Genomic DNA, 24,423 nt, shown 5'->3' on the forward strand with positions numbered 1-24,423 from the left:
TTGTGGTTGTTCTTGTTGTTGGTATGTGTTAGTTATTCTAAAAATCTTTTTGGATTTGTTTCCTACCAGTGTTTTACAACTTTGTTTTGAAAAGTGCTTACGATCACTCAATATGATTATGATTATGATTGCAATTATTATTACGATTGTGGTTATGATTATGATTATGAGATGCGGTTAAAAGTGGATTGAAGTCAGTTAAAGGAAAATTCCACCCTCAGATACTCCTACACTGTTAGATATCATCAATTTGAGATGTTTAATGCATTCCAGGAGTTATTTTGTGATAAAGCGTTTCAATTTACGTTTCTGTTGCACCCACTTCCCCTCATGTTCTGTTACTTCAGTTGCTGATTTCCTACGTTTCCCCAAACGATCCTCCAGAGAACGGGCGTGAACTTGTTCCATTTCGCTGCGGGTCGTACATGACCGGAGTAAAGTTAGCTCGGTTGTAACTTGTTGTTCCTCCTTCAGTAATCACAAATATATTCATCAGTGTGGTTTTACTTATTCGCTTTATAAGTTATTGAAGCTGGAACAATGAATATCCACCGAATATCAAATATCAAACGCAAAACACAACACGTCTTGTGGCTGCACTGCATTCTGGTCTATTGAGGCTGCTGTCAGTGGAGAAAGTATCTTTACTTCTTCTACAGTGGATTTTTTCCTGTATGACTGTTGGACGTTGGTGCAAAATGTTGAGTCTAGAAAGAAGTCCTTGCTCTTTGATTCTGAGGGACTGACACCAAAATCTGACGTTTACTGTTGATGTTTTAGACAGTTGAATAATTTTCTCTTATTGTGTGCTGGAAATATGTGGATGTGATGTGATGTTGTCTAGGTTTGGCTAATTATCTATGGAAATAAGAAAAATACAGCACCAAACAACAAAACAGACCAATAGCTGCTTTTTAACAGTGCTAAAGTGGTTGAGGGAGAATTTTTCCTTTAAGTTCGGTTCAGTCCAGTTGAACTGACCCTTGCCGGTGCGGAAGGTGAGCATGGCGGGCTGGCCCTCCCCCGCCGAACTGCGAGCCACCATCAGCACCTCATACAGACTGGAGGACTCCAGCTCTGACAGGCGCAGCGTCTTCTCACTGCCGGGGACTCGCACTGTGTGCCAGCTCCCCACCACTGTCCCCATTTCATCAACCTGACACATGAACACAGACACAGAGAGACGCAGACAGACAGACAGCCACACACACACACACACACACAGACAAATACAAACACATGACAAAAAGGGACAGCAGAGAAAAACAAAATCATCTGTTAGTCTATAAGTCGCCATACTTCCAACTCTTTCCAAGCTTGAATAATGATGGGGAAAGAGCCAGAGCTACAACGCTCGTGAGATTTCTATGTCACAGTTTCCAGTGCCAGCAAAAATTGGAGTCCCGCTGCCAATGCAATCTTAACTAGTAGTGGTGCAGTTTTATAGTCAGAGTGAGCTTATTACTGAAGCAAACACAGGCTTTTAAAGAGGAAATGACCAACCCTTCAGTCAGTCCAGGCACTGGCCCTACCTTCCCCATTTTAATGAGCAAATTACATAGAGTTCACAGTTGGTTTAGGTGAAACGCTCCGGGGAGTGGTTATGCGTTTGCGGTAAAAGCTAAAATCTGATTATTAGACAATGGCTAAGATGAAGTGCTGCCACAAAAATGAAGCGGGACAGTGTTCGACCATGATCTTTCCTTCAGGGAGAAAGTTGCCGTACTCTTTCGACTCACCTTACGGTATTTGACGAAATAGGCATTGATCGGGCTGCCTCCGTCTCGCCCCGCCCTCCACTCCAGGTCGTACACATCGGGCTTGTGAGTCTGAGGGGGGCTGGTGATGATCGGCGCCTCCGGAGTGGGCCGGTCGCTGCTCCTGTCGGCCGGCGGTCCGATCGCGTCGCCCGGCCCTTCCTCCTCGGTGAGGAAGTGTCCCTCGCCCTCGTCACTCTGCATGGGGTGCAGAGACGGCGAAGCCTCCAGCAGCACGTCGGTAGTGGAGCCGGACTGAGGCTCTGTCGGGGCGAGGAAGCGGAGACTCAGATTCAGACAATGATCAATCAAGCATAAGACCACTCCAAGTTCAATATTAACCCAGGGTATTGCTTTATTTTGTTTGCCAAGGTACACCCTTTTGTGCTCTTAATATTTACTGCCTTGAAAATGAACATGGATCCAATTTGTAGTGACTTTTGGATGCCCGTCACTGCAGAAAGCACAATAAAATGACGAAAAGCTGCAGCAAAGACATCGGTGTTATTCTGTCTGTGGCTAACAGAGGCGGCACTATGTGTCCACAGAGGACAGGCCGGCCGGCAGAGCTGGAAAGTTTTACATTGGGAACAAACCTTTCGATCTACATAAAATAACAAGAAAAACCTGGATCACCACAGCAGTACATAATCATGCTTTGTTTGTTTTTTTCATTAAAGCTACACCAGAGCCAGAGCGGTCCACCTGGGGAAATTATGCAAGCTGGGAGCGTTATTATGGCTGACACTGGTTTGGCAAGGGCCGGGTGGAATTTTTCACAGACGTTTGGACGACACCGAGCGCGGCCCAGGAGAGAGGGGACCGCTCGCCTGTGAGCCGCACCGCTGAAGGCAAAGAGCACCATAATTGAATATTAAAACCTAAACAACTGAATAAGGAGGTTAAAGCGGCGAGGCTTGCCACAGGGGCACACGGCAGGGTCCTGGGTCCAGTTTCGGGCTGTTTTTGGTGTGTGCGGCACCGGTTCACTTTACAAAACAAACAGGCCCGGAGCTGGTAACACTAGACCTGATCCTGGGACTGCAGCCAGCTGCCACACATTCCACACACCGACCATTAAAATACCGGAGAGAATCAGACCCCAGCACAACATCCAGTCCTGCACACTCTCCTTCTCTCTCCCTCCCTCTGCCCTCCAACTCCTCTCCCCCCTCTCCCCGGCTCTGAGTCACGGCTCTTACTCCATCAGCCTGAGACGAGAGAGGAGTCACGGTGTCCTCGCCAACTGATGGAGAGGACTAATACATCTTGAGTAAGTGCAGCTACACCTGGACGGAGAGATGCTGCCAGGTCCTTCCCAGCAAAAAAGGTCAGTCCATTAGAGGAGAACACCTGGGAGTAAACGGGCCAGTAAATCACCGGGGGCTATACCAACCGAGAGGAGAGCCTCAGTTTGGACGGAGCCCAGCTCATCGGAGGCCTTGCAGATGTATTTGGCTGAAACGCCCCTGACTGACTGCCTGGATGTCGAGATAGCTCCTTCTTGCCAGAGATCTGGGCGAGGAGGAGGCGGCGGTTTGCGACTAGGGGCCCTAGTTTGGCCGCGCGGGGGCAAAGGGAGCACAGTGGGTGGCGACGGGACTGCCAGAGTCGTACCGACGCATGACAGGGGGAGGGCCAATCGCACGCCGGGATAAGGACACCGCATCTCCCCTGTGGTACATTCCACTCATGCGGGGAAAAAGGCTAGCTGTCAAGGCGTTGGGAACAATAATACAAAACAGAGAACCCAACATACTTCAGCGAGCTCTCTTTGATGAATTACATTAACAGTCTGCGCACATCAACAATACAGTTTACTTTCACTGCAAAGGGCATTTGATAAGCGCTGGTGCCTGGTACCTAAACAACAACCTAACACAAACTGACCTCAGAATGTTTCCCTTTGCTTGGCACATCCTTCTTATCAGGTTCACATTCTGTTTTTTGTGCATAAACAGTTTGCAGCATGAGATATTATATCCCATTCTTTTTTCCTTAGGTCTGGGTAGGGGAGAGCAAATATTTGCAGCGAGCCCACCCGATCCTCTCTGATTTGTATTCCCTATATCTGCAGAGGTATTAATCATTCTGCAGATAGAGGGGCTGGTTGAGGAATGGGGCCGGCTGGGGGGAGGGGGTGGAGAGGGGTGGTTTGGGGGAGCGGGGGGGGGGGGGGAGTGGGGCGATGTGTTAATAAATAAAAGGCAGTTGTGTATGATGTTGACAGCTGGGTGGTCTGGTCCTCGTCATAACCCTCCACGGCTACTCCTTACATTCCAGTGTCCGGGGGCTTATCCCTGACGGCGTGCACAAAGCTCACTCTCACGCTAAAGCTCAGTCCAAGGCTCAGGAGGAGGGCGGCCTTGGCCAAGCCTCTCCTACCGGCCCTCAGAAAAACACACACACTCACATACACACACACACACACAGAGCCAGGCCTCCCTGCAGATTTTCAGGCCCACAGAGATCCCGCCTGGTAAGATGCCTTAACCCTTTCCGACTCAAGTTAAAGGGCACCAGTTTAAAACAAGGTGGCTTTTCTCAAACTCGCTCCATTTGATGTCCTCGTTCGTATCGATAAACCAAAGCAACAAATCAGTGTATACATACCAGATTGGGTGGTAAGCACGCCAGATGACTGCGCCGAGCCGATCCCGTTGTCCAGCAGACACTGGTACACGCCCTCGTCCCGCGGCGTCACGTCCGTAATAACGAGCGAGGATCCAGAGAGCTGGAAGCGGTGCGAGGGGGTGATGGGATCGGCGTTGAGCAGCCAGGTGACGTTGGGGGAGGGGTTTCCCCTCGCTACGCAGGTAAAGTGGGCGGAGGAGCCAGGAGAGACGGCCTGGTCGGTCAGGCCCCGCACTACGGACACAGGCTCTGTGGAGGAGAAGGAGAGAGATCAGTTAGGGTCTCGCCATGACCATTGTTGTTGCATGCTGGTTGCACACACAAGCAATAAAGCGGTCCAGTTTTGAGTCCTAAAACCCGGAAGCGAGTTAGCATTTTGGTTCTGGTTAAAATCCTGAAAATAAGGTCTGTGGTTAAGACAAGCTTAAGAAAGTTTTTACGTTTTGTTCTATGAGATAAAATAAACCATTAAGTAAGTTGCTAACAAATTGCTAACCGCAGAATAGTCCGCCATAAAGCCTCTGAACCACACTCATTTCAATTTAGATTGTAAATTTACTGATTTATAGTTTTTTTTCCAATTGTAGTGTTTTGAATTGTAGGTTTTTGAATTTGGTAGCGTGCTAGCTTGCTTGAGGCTGAAGCTTTGAATGTTCGTGACGTTGGAGGAATGTGACCTCTGCTGTAATACATTTTTTTTTTTTTAGCTTTTTACTAATATGGATTGCAATTATGCTTTAAAATTCATGAAAACAGTGTTGATTTGTAAAAATTATCTCATATAACAAAATGTATGAAGCCTGAGTTAAACACAGAGCTTATTTTCGGCATCAGTCCCAAACCACATTCAAAAACCCATTACAGTTAAGACCAACGAACCATGGCGGAGCTAACTTCCGGGTTTGCCTACAAAAAAACATCATCGCTGGACCACTCTATACCTCCTTATTACAATGACACACTCAAAAAACTCTCTTTTTACCTAGTATATTCACAGTATAGTTGGCGCTGACCACAGTCCCCTTCTCGGTCTGAGCCGTACACTGGTACTTCCCTTCGTCGCTCCTCTTCACCCTAAGAAAGGCCAGGTTGTTGTGCTGTCGCAGGTGGGAAGGCCCCAGTACGACCTCCTTGCCGTTCTTCAACCATCGGGCCGCTGGTGCAGGACTGCCAGTCACGATACACTCCAGTGTCAGCGGCTGCGACTGCTCCACCGATATCGTCCTGGAGGCGGTGGGGTACGCTATCCGCACGGGGGAGGAGGCGTCCGAATCTTTAAAGACAGAGTGGGCCGCTTTAGAAGACTATCCAGAAAGGACAAGGGAGGTATCAAAACATCTGGATTTTAGAATAATAGTAAAGACATCAAACCTATGAAATAACACAAATGGAATCATGCAGTGGCCAAAAAAGTGTTAAACAAATCAAAACTATCTTATATTTTAGATTCTTTAAAGTAGCCGCCCTTTGCCTTGATGGAAAGGCAAAGACTTTGGAAAGAAATTCATACATAGGCATCAACTTCACTATTTATATTTTGTCTAAGAAACAAATTTCAAGCATTTAAGCGTAAGCCTTTAGATCAAAATGGCTTTAAGAGAATGAAAAACATGGTAAATCCGATCAGGTGTGTCCAAACTTTTGACTGGTAGTGCACATGCCATGAGACTTACGTTTGACTGACAGCTTGGTGCCATGAGCCTGCACCCTGCTCTCCCCGGTCACAGGGTTGTAAGCACCACATTTATACATGCCTTGGTGCTGGGCAGAAACAGAGATAATCTGGAGGTTCCCAGATGGAAGAACTAAATAGTCATCTGGAAAGAGAAAGACATAATGAACACTATTAAATACAGCAGCTTCAGTATTAGACCACAGCCCAAAATCTCCCTTCCTTCCCTCTCTGTTTGCACTGTATCAAGACAGTGTGTCTACTCTGCAAACATAAGCAGGTGAACAGCATATTTACAGAGCAAAAAATACATACAGCACATTTATACACTGGTTTCAGAAATACCTGTTGACACTTCTATCCGCTCCCCTCGTACTCGTAGCCGAGGAAGAGCCGGAGGGTCGCTGTGGGGAAGAGGGCACTCTATCAGAACAGTGCTGCCTTCCTGCACCGCTAACGACCGCCGCCGGCTTTCCTCATATTCTGATATTTCTGCAGAGAAAGAGAGAGAGCGAGAGAGTGAGAAAGAGTCTCTTCAGCCGTAAACACACATCTGCGAAGTACGAAGACAAACCGCGCTACTTGAGTTGAGGTGTTTGTGTTGGATCATCGGGTTTGTTTATTGTTCCAGTGAATAATTCTATTAATGCCTGATACGGCTCCAGATCGAGGTCGTCCCCCTCAGCGTATAGCGTCCAGAGCGGCGTCCCAGCAGGAACATAACACGCTACACAGGAAGGCCCCAGGCTCATTAAGGATACCGGTCAAGAGGCGTCTGGAAGGTTGCCCGAGTAAAAAAATCCTACTGCTTCCTTCCCCCCCCGCCGCTCTGCTGCAGGCAGCTGAGGCCAGGCAGTCTCACTAAGTGTTTCACACTCGAGAAACGGCCTTCCTATTCTCAAAGCGACTTCCCCTCTCTCTTTACCCCCTGACTTTGAAGTGAATATGAGCTTGAGGAAATGTTAGCAGTGTGTGTGTGTGTGTGTGTGTGTGTGTGTGTAGGCCTCTGTGGATGTGTGTGTGTGGAAGTGTAATTCTCTGTATCCGTACCTGCTAACGCCACGCGTACATGACGGCTGGCGATGGCAGGCCCGCGGTCTAAGCGTGCCACGCACTGATAGACGCCTACATGGCGGGGCTGGAGGGAGGAGATGGTGAGCGAGCCCCTGTTGAGCTCCACCCCGGGCAGGGCGGCGGGGTCCAGGGGCAGGCCGCCGAAGCGCCAGGAAACCGCCGCCGACGCAGGACTCGCCGAGCAGCGCAGGCGAGCCACAGAGCCTTGACTCTGCACCAAGGAGACGGGCTCAGAGCGGAAGGAGAGAGACTGAGCTGGGGGAGAAAGACAGGAGCAGAGGAAACCAAGGTTCAGAGAGCGTTGAAGTGGTAATCTTCAGTCCTTGTGTTTTTATTTTTATTTTGGTGACATCTTTTGTGCTAAGAGGTCATTGCTGTTTTTTTTTGTTTTTTTGCACTGCATTTCCCAGACATCACCTGTCACTCAAACAGTATGGGTGGTAACATGACGTCTTTTTCCTGGGATTTCCTGCTGATAAAATTTCTGTAGGTGTCTCTTTTCTTTGTCTATTCAACCATGGTGGCTATCACTGCTCATGCTAACTACCTGGTTCTGAAATGTACAACGCATCACTTCCTGTTCACCAGAGGAAAGACCTACTGTGCCTAACACCTAAGTGCCTAAGTGTTTACACACAGAAGGATAAAGGTGCGAACTGGAACCGAAAATGGTTCTTCAGAGTGATGCCTTTGTGCCTTTTCCACAAAGAACCAAAGTTCGTTAAAGAACCATTTCTGCACACTAGAGCTGCAACAATTAATCGATTAATCGATTAGTTGTCAACTATTAAATTAATCGCCAACTATTTTGATAATTGATTAATCGGATTGAGTAATTTTTTAAGAAAAATAAGTCAAAATTATCTGATTCCAGCTTCTTAAATGTGAATATTTTCTGGTTTCTTTACTCCGCTATGACAGTAAACTGAATATCTTTGGGTTGTGGACAAAACAAAACATTTGAGGAGTCATCTTGGGCTTTAGGAAACACTGATTGACATTTTCACCATTTTCTGACATTTTATAGACCAAACAACTAATCGATTAATCAAGAAAATAATCGACAGATTAATCGACAATGAAAACAATCGTTAGTTGCAGCCCTACTGCACACCTTTGCTTAGACACCTGCCTTGTTTTTGTTTATCAGCCTCATTTGCAATTGCACAATATATACTATGGAGGGGTTTGGTTATTTTCCACATTTATGCCATCACTCACCATCCACTAACTAAGAAATAAGAACATTTTAATGGGATATAATTGGGAAAAAGGTTCTTGAAAGGTTCTTTGTGGAACCAGAACTGGTTCTTCTATGGCATCACTCAGAAGAACCATTTCCGGTTCCTGTTCACAACTTTATTTTTCTGTGTGTAGAACAGCAGATGTAGAAAATGTAAAAGCTTTGAACTGGCTACAGGTTGAAACACTATTGTGAGAGTAGTAGAACAGACATTTATTTATGTGAAAGTGTCACAAATTATTACTTTGAACAAATACCGATCAGTACACATATCATATAACAAGCGTCCTTTCTGTGAAGTTCTATGAGAATAGATCTAATCACTCCCATCCATGTTAAGTTAAGAGTAAGGCAGCAACTTACATGAGCAGCTGATAAGCAGGGACTGGCTGAGACACAGCACAGTGGACAGGAGGACCCTCAGGCCACCGTCCATGGTGCCCTTTCACCCCTGCCAGCAGCCGTGATGCCCGGCACACACACCCTTGTCTGTTCAGCGAACCTGCAACACACACACACACACACACACACACACAGGGGGGAGAAAGAAGAAGAAACACATCAAACCAGAGCTCTGCACAGAAACACGACAGCATCCGCTTGAGCGAAAAGGACAAGACAGACTGAAATAAACGGCAAACAAGCCGGAGGAGGATTTCCAAAAGCTGGATCTGAGCGGTGAACCGTCGCTGAAATGTCGACTGTTAGAAGAAAAGAAAATCTATTAGGTTCCAAATGAATCCTGTGCAACAATCCTCCTAATCTTCACGACACATCCCCTTTACACACTCCTTGATCTCCACCCCCCTCACCCCCGGAGATCCCTGTCCTCTGACCCGTCTTCTCACCCACTTGAGTGTCTCCACGAAGGCTGGAATGTCCAGCCTCTCCGCTCCACCCCCCCCCCCCCCCCCCCCGCCCCTCTCCCCCGCCGGGCCGCTGAGGGCTCCCGCTGATGGAGTGGCTGTGGAGAGACTGTCGCCTCACTCTTAATATCACTCTCTTGTCACAGTGTGTTGCTTCCTCACAGGTTCACTGTAGCCTGAAGTGCAGGCCCCAGACGCACACAGGGAGACAAGAGAAGACCCAAAGGGAGAAGACAGAAAAGGAGTGGAGGGCACGTAATTAGGAGCATTCCTCTCTCCTTTTCAAGCCTGCACCCCCTCCAACTGCGGCACCACCTCCTCCTTTCTACTAAGGGTAATCCGGGCAGTCTTTGATCCCAGGTTCCTGGTTGGTAACCGGGGTTTGAGCCTGAGGCCGAGGGGTGGGTTGGGGTGGGGGGACAATGGCCGTCCAGCTGCGATATTCACACTGGCACTTCGGTGGCTCGGAAGGACAGGCGGCTAGCCAGCCGGACGGACGGGGCTGAAGGGTGGGTCAAATTAAAAGGATGATGTCTGGGTGGGAGCGCTCAAGCTGAACAGGTTTCTATCCTCAAGCAGGTCTATCGTTTCACCTCCTTTAAAGGTTGTTGTATCAGTGTTGCAATGTGCAGAGGATGACAAGGGGACCACTGAGCGATAGTTTCAAGTGACGCGAGTCGGAAGTTTGTTTCTCTACGGTCTTACAACTGAAACACTTCGGCAAAGATGCTTTACACACATAAATACACTGTCTCCCTCTCTCTTCGTCTTTCTCTCTCTTTCCGCCCCCTCAGAGGGCATCCTGAGAGGAGGAGGAGGAGGAGAGAGGAGGCAGGAAATAATAAACTCTCCCAGCTCCTGGCTCACGCCCCTCTCTCACCCCCAGGTCAAAGGTCAGGGAGGAGCAGAGAGAGAGGGTGAAGCAGCGGGTGTCTGGTGGCCCTGGACCGGCCCCCAGAGGTCACCTCCGGCTCTCTCTCTTTCACTCACACACACACACATATACATGCACACACACACACACACACACACACACACAGCTTTTACGGCTTCTACACATACTACCAAACACTCCACCCAAAACAGGTGTAAAAGCACTTAAAAAACAATAATAAACTTGTTAAAAAAACAATAATGCTGCTTTCTCAATAGTTCAAATTTCAACTTGATTCACACAAACTGTTGCTGACTGAAGTGCTACTGTAAGTGCAACAATATGCAATCTTGAATTTAGAACATACTGTATTGTACACACTATGCATTACAGGCTCCAGTTTAAGTGTGTGCATGCTCATTCAGGCAGATCAAACCCACATCTTGTAGGCTAGCGTTTCTCCTTCCCACGAGTCACAACAGGCCCTGCACACTGCCCCCATGTCATCAGTGGAAACTATCTTTCTCTCTCTGCCGGAATAATGATATATAATTACAATAATAACAACGGCACTATAAAAACGCACAGCCAGAGTTGGGCACATTGGCACATGGTACTACTAGAAACCAGAGCTGATATTGTAACTCTCTTTCTCCCTCTTTCTCTCTCCCTCTCTCTCCGTTTTTAACCCTTTACTTTCTCCCGGTGGGTGTAGCAGCTGAGTGCTCCAGCTTTGTCTGGGTGCCCGTGTGTAAACACACACAGCTGCCTATCTGGCCCATTGATCTGGCGCAACGAGGAAACACAGGGGCATCATTCCTGCTCCTTATCTGTTTGGCTTTCCTCTGACATCCGCCACCATGAAGCCGCCTCAGAGGAGACAGACACTGAGAGGATATCTTGTATCCCTCATCACAGAGACGCATCCTGATGCTGGCAGCGCCGGCTGCCTGGAAAGGCAAGTCCCACTTCCTCCTGAGCAGACACCCAGACAAAAGCTGGAATGGCCTGGAACATACCCATTCACAAAAGGGGAAGTCCCCTGTCAAGTGAATTCTGATCGGCCTGAGAGCTGACTCCTCCACTGCCACCACCTCCAGCATTGATCTCCAGCCAGCCGGCCGGCCCACTCCCTCACTCCTCTCCTCTCCTCTCCTCTCCTCTCCAGGCACCAGACTACACTACTTAGGAAAACTCCTGCGTTCCAGATTTCCTCCCTCCTCCCCCGTCTGATCTTCTGTTACTCTCTGCTTTTGCACTTATGTTGTAGATGCGTGGCCGTTCTCGAGGCGGGATCGACTCGCCATAAAGCGGAGAGACATCCTGCGGAGAAAACAGACTGCGCCGCGGAAAGCTGATATACAGACGCAAGGACAGTTCATGAAAATAAATGGAGTCAGTGTCAGTGAGTTCAAGTGGAAAAGTCCCTATTTTTTGGGGGGTTGACCCGTGCGTGTTTGGGAAACGTTTGACTGACACCTGGCTTAAGTGTGTGAAAGAGAGAGAGAGAGAAAACACAGCAGCCTTCTTAGAAAACCCGTGTCCCTCGTTCACACTCTCTCTGTATCTCCTGCACTTTGTCTGTCATGTCGAACAGCCCCACTCCCCTCCAGATGGATCGGTGGTAGCAGCACCCTTTGTGGGGGTTTTTTCTGGCGCACCGTCCCGAGACTGATACAAAAACTCACTTGGAGGACAGACACAGGAATAGCACCGTCTATCCCCTCGTAGGACAAGAGGGATTCCTGGCGATGACACAGGAGAAAATAAACATACTGACAGGCTGGCCTCAGGGAAGGGGAAGGGGTTCGAGTGGTGGGGGTGGGGGGTGCAGGGTATGGAGGGGGGGAGTTTAGCACCTGCACTTCTATTTGGCCTCCTCTCTGCAGGGCCCTACTTAAAGCCCCATCTGCCCCCATGTGGGGCTGGCCCATATCCCTGTCATATTGGGTAAACAGGGACAAAAGCAACGCGGCGGAGCATCAAAGGCCCAGAGGGCAGAGGAAGAACAGGTCACAACTGGTGCTGCTGACTGAGGCAGGGGGCCCGGCCTCTCTCGCTTCACAAGACTGCACAGCTGAACGAAAGCCAACAGCAAACACCGTGAAGCACCTCCTGCACTGATCCGTTTGCCGATAACAGGAGCCGGCTCTGGCAATCGATACCGCAGCGGTATGAGCGGCAGTCCTGCGTTGTAAAATCTGAAAGGTTTCTCTCCAAAAAAACCCCCCCAAAAAAAGTAACTAATGTCCGGAACCGAACAAAGCTAAGCTGGGAGTCACAGATAAAGACGTAGTAGGGGTAGGGGGAGCAGCAGCAGGGGGCGGGGGGGGTTGTGAGAGAAAGAGCAAGTCTTTTCTGGTATGATGGTCTAATCTGACCTGTGCGCTGAAGCTGATTCACATGCTATACCCCAAACCTGTCGGCACTCGCCCCACATCTCACTGACAGAGGATCTGCAGCACAGACATTCCACAGTCCCCGATCAGAGAGAGAGAGAGAGACAGAGAGGGAGAGAGAGAGGCAGAGACAGAGAAAGACACACATAGACACTAAAGACAGGAGTTAAATGCAAAACAAGAAGAGGAGAGCCAATGGGGGAAAAGCACGTGATAGGAAAAAAAAAGCTTTGTGGGACAGGAGTAAAAGGAGATGGGGGTATAAAGAGGTGAAACATTCATTGGGAGGTGAAAAGTTGCCAAAGTTTCTCCTCCCTCTTTTTTCTGGCTTGGAGATAGAGGCGTATAGATAATGGGTGAACTCACATCCGTGTCTGCCAAAGTGCCTGATGGCTCAGCCTGCAACATTAATGGTGCAATCAGCTAAAGCCCATGCAGAAAGTGGGCCGAGCCACTCAGGAGAACGGACTGGAGGGGACCATTATGGGCTTCTGTTGGTCTGGGTGAGCCCACTGAGGCAGCCTGGGGCCACAGAGGAGACTAATGAGTGGAAACACTGGGCCTCTGGTCTGGGCTACCTCTCTGATTAAAGACTGGGACGTTATTAAAAGTGAGAGAGACTCAGAGAAGAAGAAGAAGAGAGAGCGAGAGAGAGAGACATGATTTGGAATGCACTAAGGGAATTAGGAGGGGAGAGGAATCCTCTTTGTTTTATGATGGGAACTGAGGAGAAAATGAAATTCGAGGGGTTTAGTCGATCCATAATACAAAACGACTGGCCTTTCTCTGAAAAACCGACGTTCTCCTGAAAGTTAATGCAAGTCTCCTCAATAAATTATTGGAACGAAGCGTGAGGCAGCAAATAAAAAAAACTGGGATACATCTTCAAGGACAGTTTCCTTTTCAGACAGTGGCGTCTCCCTCTCTCTCTCTCTCTCTCTGTCTGTCTCTCTCTCTCTCTCTCTCTGTGTCCACAGGAAGGAGCGGTGGCAGTCTGGGAGGCGCGGGGTGACGGCGGGGCCGAGCGGATCCCAGAGCGCCGCGCCGCAGCCCTGACGACACCGCCATGGTGTGGGATCAGACGAGAGCAGGAATGAAAGGAGAGGGCCCCCAGGGATCAGACAGTCACATCCCACAAAGCCCTGTTTACCAAGGACACACAACCCCACCCCACCCCAACCCCCACCCTCCACCCTTTCACCTCCCCCCCCACCTCCGTTCACCAAAGCCCCCACCCTCCCAAAGTGCCAGGGCCGGGACCTGGGAGACAGCGCTAATTCTACCCCGAGGCTTGTTGGCCAAGGACACAAACAGTGAACTGAGAGGATGGGAGGCTGAGAAGGGGGAGAGAGAGAGAAAGAGAGAGAGAGAGAGAGAGAGAGAGAGAGAGAGAGAGAGCGAGGACTGAATGGTACAGTATGTAAGACCCATCTTAATTGGAGATTGTTCTGCAATGTCTTGTTTTTCCTGGGAATTTGTGTCGGGGTGGGGGGGTGGGGAGGTGGGGCGAGGAGAGCGGGGAGGTACGGTTGTTTCCCAAGGTCCTGAACAGCAGGATTAACCACAGGGGCGAAACTCAATAGCGGCCTCGGACACTGGAAACAGATCCCTGGGTATCGCCGCCATACAAGGCCACCTCGAGACCTTTTGCAAAGCGCATGTAACTAACAACCCGTTCCCATTGTCGGAGCTCTCTGGGCCCTTCCGGCTGATTTCACAGGCCTTTCAGCCCACGGGGGAACGTCTGCTCAGACGAAAGGTAATTCTGATGGAAGGGAGGAATGCAACAAGAAGGCCCTCTTGCCCGCAGGGTGTGTTATAACACTGATCTCCAACATGTGCCAAGAGTCTGATTCATCACGCCAGGCGAGAGAGGGGAGCTGGGATTGTGCAGCCGTGGCACCGGGCAGAGGAGGCCAGGGATTCACATTCCTCGCTATCGACCTTGATTAGAGAGATGATGGGAAAACGCGTCGATGCTGGGAAAAAAAAATATATAATCATCGGGTTTGCCAAATGTCTTGAAAATTTCACCTTTTCTTGGGAGAGTTATACAGGACGCTATCTGTGTTTCCACACCCCGCTGTGTGGGCTGTGAACTATGGACATAGAGTGATCTGATCCAGTTTGCACCCCCCTCCCCCTCCCCATCCCCATCCCCCCCACCCCTCCTCTCTCTCCCATCCCTCCCCAACTCTCCTGGATTCCATCACCGCCGACGTCTCTACGGCAACAAGCGCCGAAGACGTAGACAACAGTTTCTGTTCAGTCTCCTACAGATAGGTCCCTGGCTGCCGACCAAAAGCACTTTCAAGCTAAAACATATATTAAATAATGTGATTTCAAACATCTACAACGAAAACAAAATGACAGTGTGTCCCAAACAGATACTAACAAGAAACTAGGAGTTCTACAAAAAACTCTCACCAATATTCTAAATGGGGAAAAAAAAAAAACTAAATTGGATTGCTCTCAGTGTGTGTATGTGTACGCTCGCTGTTGCTTTGTGTGTCACTCGAGAGGCGTGAGAAAGAAAGTACACACAGTATTTTCATTTCTCAAAATGATAAATTGACTCAGTGCGAATATAATGGAGCAATGGCTATATATTCACAGGGGGGGGATTCAAGGGACAGAAAGCCTTCCTTCTCTTGTCTGCTGAAAAACCCTGAGCTACACAGCCAGCAGACAGAACAAAAACAAACACATGTAAAAGGTTAAAACATAATTAGTCTTCTTCACCGATTCCACAAATCTGCTTCAAAAACCCAAACAAACAACCCGGCTCCCTTGTACGTACATGTTTGAGGACATGAAGATAAATATGTAGTTCCAAACGCAGCCTGTAAATGCTTTATTTAGTTTGTCTAAATGTTTATCCGTCTTGCCTTGTAACACTCCACACTTGTTGTGCGGCATCGAGGGATCGCAAAACAAACTGGGTGGTGAGATTTCAACAAACTCGCAGTCTGACTTTCCACTTCTGGCTCTGGGTCAAATCATTAAACCCCCTCTACATGTTTAGGATCCAGTCTCTCAGCGCGGCGTTGGAGGTGAGAGGAGCGCTTGGCAGATGACGTACTGCCTCCGATGGCGCCAAGAGAAACACAACCTCATGACAACAGCAAAACACAGCAATAATACAGAAACTGTGGTGTATGCTAACTCGCTGGGTGTGTGTGTGTGTGCTACTGTGGGTGAGGACAGGCAAATCACAGAATGGGATGACTGATTTATTTCACTTGATTAAAGTCTGTCTAACCGGGGAGATGTTTTCATATATCATGAGCAGTGATGGGGGTAAAGCTTTACAAAGTAATTTCAATAATCACATTACAGTTACTGATCTAACAAATAGGGCGTTCTTTAGCCTCTTTAACCTCTTTATTGGCGTATCTGTCGAAAAATTCCCCCTGTCCTGACTTCAAGTCATGTCAGAAATATCAGAATCATGAGTAGAGCGCACATGAACGAGCCAACAAAGTGGTAAATATGACTCGGAAAGACTTAATTTAATGCTGTAGGCTCTATCTTTATTAAAAACCTTAAAAGAAAGATTGTGTGTCAGTCATTACTTAAATACTTCTGCTGGTAAGGAAGCGTAACAGTCGTTTTAGGGTGTAACGCAAAAGCAATGTAACGAGTTGTGTAACTAATTACTTTTCTTGGGGAGGAACACGTAAAGTAACTCATTACTTTTGAGAAACGTAACGAGTAATGTGTATTTTATTACTTTTTTCCAGTAACGACCCCAACACTGATCACAGTGTAAAGTATACACTGTGTATCCAGGGGCTCAGTCTAAAATAATGTGGACTCCACTCATAGAACAATGCAGAAGGCTCGACCAACCATATGTTTTATTCCTCAGTCTCGAATATCTTTTACAAATAAGGGGTTCCATCGCTCCCTGAGGGGCCACATCTTCCAGCAGGGACAGCCCAAAATGGCACCCATGACCGCAGGCCCGGAGGCAGCAGCAGCAGCACCCACACTGCCTCACACTCTGATCCGGGAGAAAAACAGCCCTTCAAACAAGTAGCCTGTTTGTCAGCCGGAGGGGAGTGCCAGCCACTAGTTTTGCCTTAATATAGTCTTGCTGATCCTCTCGCTGGCTTTTCAACGGCACACACATTCTGGGTTCGGAGAAACCCATGTCAGATGTGACTTATTGGTTCAACATTTGAAATAGAAAGCTGTGGTTACTCACAGTTTCGAGAAGAAAGGCTCTAACTCTTGGGGCCGCGCTGAGGCAACGGACTAAGTCAGGCATATTTAGTAGGGTCAATTTCAGGAAGGGAAAAAGAAATGAATCTTGCAAACAGGAAGACGCTGAGGATGCAAAAAAAAAAATTCCCTAGCATGTTCTGAAATACTCCTTTTTTTCTGTGAAAGCTGTCAGCAAGGGTCCGGTTCAGAAGTTCACTCCCTCAAATCTTCCCTAGGGCTGGAGATTCATTTGCTGTACCGCTAAAAAAACTACATGAAACATGGGGCTGGGGAACAAGGAGTCTCATCGTGCGTTTCTCGACGATTATGAGAAAAATAGTTGTTTTTGGCGAGAGGCGAGTATTGTGTAAAATGCCACGTTGAAACCTCCAAGGGAACTGGCCTTTTTTTTTTGTTCTCTCTCCACACATGCGGTGTACTACATCACGTTAAAGGCACATACTGTACATTATAGCTGCACAAGCCAAAAACCTCTCCCTCAAACACACCCACACACACGATTACAATACAATGTCCTTAGCATTTCATTTTCTACAAACACAAGAGAAAAGCCATTAACAGAAAGTCATAAACTTTAAACCGTAAAGCTAAAAAAAGCGCAAAAACGGCTCAGGACAGGTCGGTCTTTCGCAGTCTGCTACAGTCTTATGCTCTTTTTATCAAGCCCACCAACTACGTATAAGATCTGATCTGAGTCTACATTAAATATTTTACTACAGTAAAAACGAGTGTCTCTATCAGTGCATGTGCTTCTATCTCAAACAGCGTCAAACTGCTTCTGACCATCTGCTATTGAGGCATTTTGATTATCTGTGGCAGTCTGGACAGTGTGTTATGCTTTGAAGGACCATCTGTGTGTGCTATTGGTTTACATTCCCTTATCATATTCAGAAAACAGACATATATATGTTTTAGCGAAGCCTATATTACCGTTACATTACAGAAAACAAACCGTCTCAGAGAAGAAACAGGCCCGCTATCTCCTGCCGTACGGCTTCGTCCCGCTGCATTCAGTGGCTGGCTGGAACATCTGTTTCTGCTGCTCCAAAACTGTTTGTTTGTTTTAACAATTATGCCCCGATGTTTCTCATTTCATTTCTCAAATCTCTCGAAAGTCATTATCCCCTTTCAGGTCCTTGAACGTTCTGAATTTTTCAGGAACCCAATACGAGCATCTGTTGAAAGCTGCTGTATACACCGCGCTACAGTCCGCTCACCTTTGACATTTCGGGAGAACTTGCACGGGAGAAAGCCTTCACCCTATTTGTAACCTCCTGGAGGAGCGTGCTCAGGCGGGACAGACAGTCAGCGGCGCGGCTGTTTAGATCATCTGTCAGGCTCTGGACGTGTAAGAAACACCTTGTGAGGGGTCCCACTGAGAGACATATGCGTTGTATAGTTAAAATAATGACAGTGTGTGCGAGGAGCAGATAAGAAGTGCTACTAATGACAGCTCCATGTAAACAAGAGTGACACCTCCAGCTACTGCGTTTGCCTGGCTAGTTCAACACGGCCTGGAGAAGGTTCAATTTGCCCGATTCCACACGCAGCTTGTCCCCAGAATAAATTTAGGGAGGGAAATGGAGGGTGGAAAATAAAATACAGGCTTTTTTTTTTGCTAAAACTGCAGCAGCGGGGTGCACTCACCAACCCAGCAGTCAGAAGAACTCAATTTCAAACTCTTTCCCTGACCTGCCCATCTTTCCCATCGACCCCCTGCTCATGGCTGCTGGGTGTTGTCAGTCAGCACCCCCCCCCCCGCCCCGGCTCCCTGAAACATGGGGGCTCTTTGGCAGGCTGCCCAAAACTCCCCTCTGTCCATCTAATGGACCCTGAGCTCCGGGTTTGTCCTTGACGAATGGGAGCTGAAACCTCGCAAAGTAACGGCCAGCGTTAGGAAACGGGAAAGAAAGAAAGAAAAGAGCTATACAGTATGACTCAATCCCTGAGCAATGAGAGGAAAGGGAGGGTTGCGTATCAATAGTTCAGACTCCAGCCAGGTTTTGGTGTGTGAATGCTCGCTGGAGGGTCAAAAGTCAACCAAACAACAATCAACTAAATTCTACTTAATTATCCTAAGAAGCTGAAATGGATTATCCATCACAGACTTAGAGAACGATTTAGACTAAAATCCAAATGATCAAAATATTGTGATGATGATGACAAATAAGGTGGCTGCCCAAAATTCTGATTTCCCCCGCTCTCTTTTTCTACGAGTATATTTTCGGAACGTCTGCGTTGGCCAAGACTTGATCCTTTAGAGCAATAATATTACAGATCAGAGCACAAAAACCCAAATAAACAACCAAACCGCATTGTGATTTAGCCGTTAAAACTCACTTTCATCCCCTGCGGGCCGGGGCTGAGGTTTGCTGCCTTGCCTCACATCTGCATGGTGCAGGAAAAGACTCCCAAAATATATACTGGGTGCACTTTTGTCACCCATCTGGACACACCCTCCCCCCCACCCCCTCCACCCCCTCCATCCCCCCGCTCGCCTCTCACAGCCATTCATTCACACATCAACCAGTCACGTTTCCCTGGCGACCAAAAGTTGCCTCACTGTCACAGCAACACTCCATTAACGTTTTCTACTTGTGTATGACCTCACTTCTTGGTAGAAATGCTTAGCTTTGCCTTTAATCAATAATGTATCCGATCCACTATGTATTTCCATATATTACTGCATCTAAACCGCTGTAAATCTCTACTGATCAACTTCCATTCATCAGTGGTATTTCCAATATGGATGCCCGCCCTCCCTCCATCTCCATGTAGGTTGAGGGGTGTGTGATTAAAATACTGCGTCAGAAAAATCAAGAGGGCCATTATGAGTGCCGGGGCTGGTATCATTACACGTGCTTACATTCAAATTGCCCACTTAACATAGTTCTCCTACAGCAACATGTGTTTATCATTAGCGAGCGCCCTAATCGCTCAAACATTATTCGAGCGCACTTAATGGCATAGTTGTGCTTTGTTCCAGTCTGTCTGATAAGAGCCGGGCCACTAATGATTTATTAATTTCTCTCTACAAGTCACAAAAAAACAGGCTTTTGAGAGCAAAATGACTGTCTGGGCATCGCCATTGTCTCATTCAATCACATTCGCCATGCAGATTTACTGTGGGTAAACTCCCACACACTAACAGTGGTCAGCGATACCGCAAACTAAATATACTCCATGCATCCATACGTTCAACTTAAAGGGAAAATCCACCCTAAAATACTTCAACTCTGTTAAAAAAAGTAACAGCGATCAGAGATGTACTTTGCATTTTTGGGTCCATTTTGTTGTTTGATGACCGATAACTGGCCAAATGTAGACATCATGCCGCGATATTTCCAGCGCAGCTACAGCGGAGTAGCCTCAATAGACCAGAATGCAATGCAGCCGCGAGACACGTTACGCTTTGAGTAAGGGGCGAAAGTCATTCTGGGAAATGTAGGAAACCGCTAACTGAAGCAGAAGTAGATGCGACAGGTTGAGGGAAAGTGAGTTCAGCAAAAACGTAAATTACAACACTTGATCACAAAATAACGCGCTGAACATCACAGATTCATGATATTTAACAGCATCTTAGGGCGGAGTTCTGCTTTAATTTGAACGTCGTCAGTGTCTTTAGCCTCAGCAGCACAATAGCAATCCTCTCTCTGTGACCCTGTCAAAAGCTCACCCAATATGGGAGAGCACTGAAAGGATCTGAAAGCCATCGGAAGTGTATTCTTGTCCCCCGCCGACGTGACAATGCACGAGCAACTGTTTGAACTTGAAAGTGTTTTATCTGAAGGCGCCCATGTGTGTCCCACCGACTGGATGTCATGCGTTTGAGACGGATTCAGGACTTTGTTCTCGATAACTTTTAAGTGTTCCATTTTCTGAGTGTAACCCCTATGTAACAGAAGTCGCTGGGCGGCTCTGATGATAGGGGTGAACAGCACACTGAGGAAATTGCTTGGGAAAAAAAAAAAAAGTGAGGGACTTATCTCAGTAGCCACATCATTACTCTCTTACTCTATCATCCTAATGGACATTTTTCATTTCTGGTCAGACTCACATTACCATAAAACTCATCTGGGATTAACACTATGTGATTATCATGGAAAGAATATCTACAGCCCTTAACATTAATAGCACATATTACATTTACTCATGATGTATGCTGCATGTGCGCTGTATGATGTCATTTTAAAAAAGTTTTAGCATGAAAAGAAAGACAAAACTAACTTATTTTCTTATTAAAATACAGAAAATTCCATTTTAACAATGTTGTTTAATCTTAAAGTTGTAGAATTTGGTCAAGTATGTATGAATATTAATCATTGCTTTAGGATGGTATAATTTAAAATGTATCAAGTTTTGAGTTGATGTCTTCAAGTACAGATGACACACTGCAAGACAAATAAGTTACTCCTCTGCACACTCAGTCCTGAGCTACTTGTGACACTTTATGTATTTGTTTGACATCTCAAACAAACTCTGTATTTTGGGACTTTCCCTATGAGAGGGAGTGTACTCCACTGAGGAAACCTGTGAAACGGAGCCAATAAGCAACAATGCACAAACTGTTTGATTACTTTGATCAGACTATGGTCACACAGCTGCATCTCTTCTTGTTACAGTGTCTTTTGTTAAACTGGGATCTTTAGCCCTTTTGCCCCCAGTGTTTTTGTCGTTTCTATAACTAAACTAACACTACCAAGAATCAGTGAAAAGCATTATCCTATTCAGTGAAAAATGTCACCCTTATCTTCTTAAGAAATTTCAGCACTGTAAGATACACAACTCCTACCACCACTGTTATTTTTACAAGTTTTCTTTAACCAGGCGGGTACTACACTTGCTTTTATAGTGCTTTTTCAATTGATTTTGTTACCTTATGATATTTAAGAGCAATACTCACACACGGATTTACCAAACCAACATTTATGACAGCCTCAAGGGACATTACTAAAACAATAAAGGTTGTCTGTCTTTGGGGGAGAAAAAAACTGCTTCCTATTCAAAGCATCTATGTTTCTGCACAGTGGTAACTGTGGTATAAAGCTGGTTCCTACATCAGGTCCATAAAAGTATAACTTTAGCACAAAGTAATGTTTCAGATATCTGAAGGGTTTGTTGTTCCAGTCCATTTTCCACCTTTTATGACTCTGACACCAATGTGTCAACCATGGGACATATTTGCCATTTCTAAAAATGTTCTTTCATCTTTCAAAGTAGAAATGCAGCCCGCAGGCCATCTGTTTTCAACTGGGATGCAAGTTAGTGTCGCTGCCTGCAAAAGTAGCCTGTGCTATTTACCAAACAAATATTTAGGCCGTTTCTTTTATTAAGCTGCAGAGGAAACAAAGCTGAGCTGTATCAAAATACGAGCGGATAGATAATAACCACTGATAATGCTATTCTGAATTCTGGTGTATTTTCCACAGCAATAGCCTACAGCATGATTTATGCAGAAATGCTAGTCAAAAAAATCTTGTAGCCTATAGGGATTACATTAGTTTATTCTCTCTTCAGGTAATGATTTAACTGAGATTAAGCTCCGAGTCAACAAAAGGCAATCTATAACACTATATCAAATAGCCTATTCTGACACATGACTACAGGAAAACTAATTTAGAATGATTTTTGTCGTTGTTTTCAATAATAAAAGTATTGCCATTGTAATGAGGAATACACTGCACATGTAGTTATACAGTCTATATGTAAATGTAAAGCTTTAGAGTCACAGTACAGGTAGTTTACAAGCTACAGCAGACATGTACAGTGGACAACTAATCCATGGATATATTATAGACTCTCAGAATATTGTGCCTCGTACACGGGCGCCCCCATTTACTACCACACAGAAAGCGCATGTATTCCGAGTCAGTGCCGCCGTGCGTTGCTTTTTACCACAATACTACGTTAGGAAAACACGACAATTGGGAAACAGTGTAAACCGGCACCGTGGATGGCGTTGGCTTTACTGAATGTCATCATTAACGGTATTTCTTCAGAGAAGCCCGGCGAGCCCGGTGCGTACCGAAGCCTCCCCCAGCCCCCGCTCCCCAGCCGGGACACCCCTCTCCCTCTCTCCCTCTCTCTCTCTCCCCGGGCTTACCTCTCTTGCAGGAGGGGAAAAGCTGCGAGCCGCCGGATGAATTAGCAGCAAAACGCATTCTTATGGTGGCAAATCCGTACGGGGCCCTCCATTAGACACGGGCTCAAAGTGCGAGACAAAGTGGAGGAATAAGGAAAAAAGGGAGTTTTCAGCCCCGGAAAGCAGCGCAGACTTCGGAGCCAAGGTGCGACGGCCCCCCTAGTCTAACTCGAGCTGAGGTAGCGGGTGGGTTTATGTTGTTTTGTGTTGAAGTTTTGCGTCCTAAGTGCCGCGTCCCGGCCTGGTGCGCTCTCTCCAACCCCGTTATTGTAACTTCTCCTCTCTCTCCACTTCTCGGCCTCTCTCTCTCTCTCTCTCTCGCTCTCTCTCTCTCTCTCTCTGTACCGCTGTCTCTTCTACACACGCATCTTTGAACCCAGTGTCGAATTGCTCAGCAAATCATGGCAGCGGCGAGGCTGGTCGTCAAACCAGGAATGTCCCAACCCCACAGCTCAATACGCTTCCTAGAGTGGGAAGGGGAATGGGGAGAGAGAGAGAGAGAGAGAGAGAGAGAGAGAGAGAGAGAGAGAGAGAGAGGGAGGAGGGAGGTTGCCCATATAGACTGTGTATTAACAAGCTTTACCATCTAACTAGGAAAAAAAAAAACTTCCTCCTTCCTCCTTGCGCACACCTCGCCTTACCTGTATGAGTTGTAAACCCACCTGAACTAATTTTACCCACTGACATAAATCCATATGATGTTAATTCATAGGATATATCATAGTAAGAAGTATCAAACTTAAGTTACATGAGGATAAGGCTTTTTTCAGGATAAAGGGTGTAAATTGATGCTTTTTTGAAAATATAATTGATTTTTCTTTATATTTTGTGTCTACCTACCTCTTTATTTACCTCCACTTCACTGGCAACAGGCTATATAACCAGTATGGACACTTGTGTGAAATTGCACAGAAGGACAATAAAATAATTTCAGCTTTCACGTTATAATTTACTGCAGGCTATATTCTTTACCAGCCTTGATAACCAGTGATGGGCTAAATAACAAGGTGAGTAAACCATGACCTCCAGTAGGGGATCATCATAAGGCAAACAGCCACCAATATAAACAAAAATCAGCACTTACTGACATTTATGCTTACTGTGTACCTTATCTACATAACTTATATTACTTACAAACACGTATACTGTGAATTTACATCATAAAGATTTATATCTGCCATATCTTATTGCTTACTGTACAGTCTGCTTATGCTTAATGTTAAAATAACTGGAAGGCCATTATGTATCTTTTCAAAACCATTATTTCACATAAACTACATACATCCACTATAAGTTGTCAACATTTGTTAAGAACAGAATAAACATAATGGTAACACTTTACAATAAGGGTCACTAAGTTAAGGGTTAGTTAATGCTTAATTAATAAGCATTAACTAACCCTTAATTAACAGTTAACTAATGTGTCTACTAATGGTGTTCATGTTAACTAAGGTATTAATTTATACATTATTTAATAGTCATCTTTATAAACTATTAAATAATGTATAAATTAATCCCTTAGTTAACATGAA

At 46.5% G+C, this 24,423-nt stretch overlaps 1 protein-coding gene across 1 annotated transcript in view; it reads right to left on the bottom strand.

Annotated features, from left to right (window-relative positions):
* The window catches only part of cdon (cell adhesion associated, oncogene regulated), a 35,207-nt gene extending 11,899 nt beyond the window's left edge, over positions 1–23,308 (bottom strand). The window contains exons 1-9 of the mRNA XM_071540987.1: positions 22,853–23,308; positions 8,744–8,882; positions 7,114–7,392; positions 6,409–6,555; positions 6,065–6,208; positions 5,374–5,664; positions 4,371–4,640; positions 1,740–2,020; positions 982–1,156 (exon numbers count right to left, since the gene is read on the bottom strand). Of these exons, the coding sequence (XP_071397088.1) occupies positions 982–1,156; positions 1,740–2,020; positions 4,371–4,640; positions 5,374–5,664; positions 6,065–6,208; positions 6,409–6,555; positions 7,114–7,392; positions 8,744–8,816 (1,660 nt within the window). The 5' untranslated portion in view covers positions 8,817–8,882; positions 22,853–23,308. The remainder of the gene's footprint in view (positions 1–981; positions 1,157–1,739; positions 2,021–4,370; positions 4,641–5,373; positions 5,665–6,064; positions 6,209–6,408; positions 6,556–7,113; positions 7,393–8,743; positions 8,883–22,852) is intronic.
* Positions 23,309–24,423: the final 1,115 nt, after the last annotated feature.

Source organism: Centroberyx affinis, unplaced genomic scaffold, assembly GCF_046629955.1.
Source record: "Centroberyx affinis isolate AG114_WGS23_722 - 3 ecotype Tasmania unplaced genomic scaffold, CSIRO-AGI_Caff_v1 ptg003761l_1, whole genome shotgun sequence".
Classification (NCBI taxonomy): Eukaryota; Metazoa; Chordata; class Actinopteri; order Beryciformes; family Berycidae; genus Centroberyx; species Centroberyx affinis.